The sequence below is a fragment of the Apaloderma vittatum genome, unplaced genomic scaffold (assembly GCF_000703405.1).
Source record: "Apaloderma vittatum isolate BGI_N311 unplaced genomic scaffold, ASM70340v1 scaffold34079, whole genome shotgun sequence".
NCBI classification, from domain to species: domain Eukaryota; kingdom Metazoa; phylum Chordata; class Aves; order Trogoniformes; family Trogonidae; genus Apaloderma; species Apaloderma vittatum.
In genome coordinates, this window is record NW_009735184.1 from 2243 (window position 1) to 4900 (window position 2658).

The following is a 2658-nucleotide window of genomic DNA, read 5'->3' on the forward strand; positions in this document are numbered from 1 at the left end:
CTGCTTGCCCACAGGGTCCTTGAGGAGGCGTCTGCCAGCCAAGCTGCCAGCAAGAAGGAGACTCGCATGGAGTCATCAGGCAAGAACAAGTCGTATGATGTGCGCATCGAGAACTTCGATGTGTCCTTCGGTGAGCGGTGAGTGCGGGTGGGGAGGTGGGACAGATCCTGGCTGGGATTGAGACTGGATGGGAGAGTGGTTGAGAAATTACAGAGGGTGTGGGAAAGATCAGAAAGCAAGCTGGGCACTTGACCCTGTCAGCTTTGGGCAAGAGAAGCCTATGGTGGTTGCCTGGCTCCAGCACAGCCTAAAACATGCTGAGGGCAGGTTGTTGCCGGTTCTCTCCCTCTCCGTGGGGCAGTCTGACCGTTCTCTTGCTTTAGTGTCCTGCTGGCAGGAGCAGACCTGAACCTGGCGTTTGGACGGCGCTATGGGCTGGTGGGCAGGAACGGGCTGGGGAAGACCACGCTGCTGAAGATGATCGCCAGCCGGAGCCTGCGCATCCCTTCGCACATCAGCATCCTCCACGTGGAGCAGGAGGTGGCCGGGGACGAGACGCCGGCACTGCAGAGCGTGCTGGAGTGTGACACTACTCGTGAGAGCCTGCTGCGGGAGGAGAGGGATCTGACAGCTAAGATTAGCGGTGGCAGGTGAGACGTTGCCACTGGATTTCCAGCTCTTCTGTGGCTTCTTGAGCACAAGGTCTCATTCTGAGGTCTCTCCCTTCAAATGAAAGGCTCTGGCAGGGCTGACCTTAGTCCTGCTTGGAGAGATCAGCCTCCCCCAACACTTGAACCTTGGTCAGACCTACACGCTCCTTTTTGTCTTGCCTCAGGGGAGAAGGGACAGAAGGTGCCAGGCTGTCGGAGATCTATGTGAAGCTGGAGGAGATTGAGGCAGACAAGGCCCCAGCGAGGTGAGACAGCCCTGTGGGACTGCTCTTTGTTGGCATGGCCAGAGGTGGGCAGAGGTTTGGGGTGTGGAAGAGTGATGCTCTGGCCCTGGGATCCAGCGTGTGGGCACAAGGGGCTCTCCCTACTGCTCTTGTCTCTTATTCTGTCACAGCTCTGCTGGGTTAGGAGTAATCAAGCTTCCCCATGAAGCTGGAGGGATTATTTTTGCCCTTAATGGCTTGCATTAGTGCTTCTGCTGCTCTCAGACCTCCCCAGGTTCCTGGTGTCTGGGGAAAGTCTCTGAGATGTTGGTAGTAGTGACTCTTTTTTCCTGGCCAAAGAGCTGAAAGCTTCTTGTAAATCTCCTGGGATTTCATGTGGATTCTGTGCCCTGTTAGCCTGCATTTCTCAGCCGAATGCTGCTTTTGGGTGTCCAGGAAGTTTTTGTGCGCCAGAACAGTTTTAAACCACACAGCAGAGTCCCCTTGATGGCTGTGGGTCCAAGACCTTGGGGCATGCTCTTCCATTAGATGCTGTAGATGGATTCCAGTTCTCTTCCCTTTTCCCCAGGGCATCTGTCATTCTCGCTGGCTTGGGCTTTAATGCACAGATGCAACAACAGACAACCAAGTAAGTCTCTGAGGTCTGGGCATCCAGACAGAAATGGATGGGGGGGAGATGATGTTCCTTGCCAGTCCCCCGGCACTGCTGAGGCTGTACAGGAGGGGGAGCTCTGTGGGAGAGCGAGGATCAATTCCTGCCCATCCGATGTGGTCTCCTGCCCTGGGGGTCCCAAGCCACCCACCTGCTGGATCTTGTGCTGTGCCCCAGATCTCTGCTGGGAGGAGCTGGCTCTGGGTAACAGCAGAGCCAAAAGGGATGCAGGGGAGCAGGCAGGCAAACACAGAGTTTTTCTGCATTAACCAGTAACCCCTCTCTGCAACCCCTTCTCTCCTCAGAGAGTTTTCCGGAGGCTGGAGAATGAGACTGGCCTTAGCCAGAGCCCTGTTTGCCAGGTTGGTGTCCAGCCCTTCATGCCATGGGGTTAACTCTTCCTGCTGTCCGTGCTGCGAGGTGCAGGGCTGCTGCCTGCGGGTCCTTTTGCCTCAGGCTCTCGGGGTGGGGAGCGTTGGAGGCAGTGCAGCTCTGCCCATGTGGTGAAACGCTCTGTGTGCTGACCCTGTCCTCTTTTTGCTTCTGATACCCGCGTCTTGTTTTCCCTAGGCCAGATCTCCTTCTGCTGGACGGTAAGTTGACACCGCAAGTCCCCTCTGACACCGCTGCTGAGCCTGCCTGTGCCCGTGCCCTTGCTGGGGTTGGGAACCCACCGTGGCCTTTAGCTGCCTGCTCAAAATAGCCCTGTGTGACGGGGCTGGGCTGGCAGGGCTGCTCACGCTCCCCTGACAGTGCGGGCAGAGCTGGTGGTGCTTCAGGGTAATCTAGCGGCTGCCCCTGCGCTCAGCAGAGCTCTGCCCCGTGTCCTGGCTGGGGGGGTCTGCATGTCGTCCGCCCCAAGATGTCCCTGTCCCTCACCTGTCCCCATGATGCTCCCTGGCTGCCAGCCCGCTTCAAAGGGAGTCCCTTCAGCTGGGTGTATCAGTGTCTGAGTACCGGTTTGGAGTTCGAGAAGCCCTCTGTGCCCACACCCCATCTCACCCTACATGCGTGAGTCTCCTGAGCTTGGGGGCAAAGGTTGCTACGCAGAGCCTCGTCCTCCACGACACTGATTGCTGGCCTTTCCTGTGTAAAAATTCCAGCCATCTTC

At 57.4% G+C, this 2658-nt stretch overlaps 1 protein-coding gene across 1 annotated transcript in view; it reads left to right on the plus strand.

Moving 5' to 3' along the window:
• Positions 1-2658, plus strand: part of ABCF3 (ATP-binding cassette, sub-family F (GCN20), member 3) — a gene marked incomplete at its 5' end in the record, with an annotated part of 9145 nt that overhangs the window by 2061 nt on the left and 4426 nt on the right. The window contains 6 exons of the mRNA XM_009876511.1: positions 15-137; positions 384-650; positions 836-916; positions 1464-1523; positions 1853-1909; positions 2118-2144. Coding sequence (XP_009874813.1) covers positions 15-137; positions 384-650; positions 836-916; positions 1464-1523; positions 1853-1909; positions 2118-2144 — 615 coding nt within the window. The remainder of the gene's footprint in view (positions 1-14; positions 138-383; positions 651-835; positions 917-1463; positions 1524-1852; positions 1910-2117; positions 2145-2658) is intronic.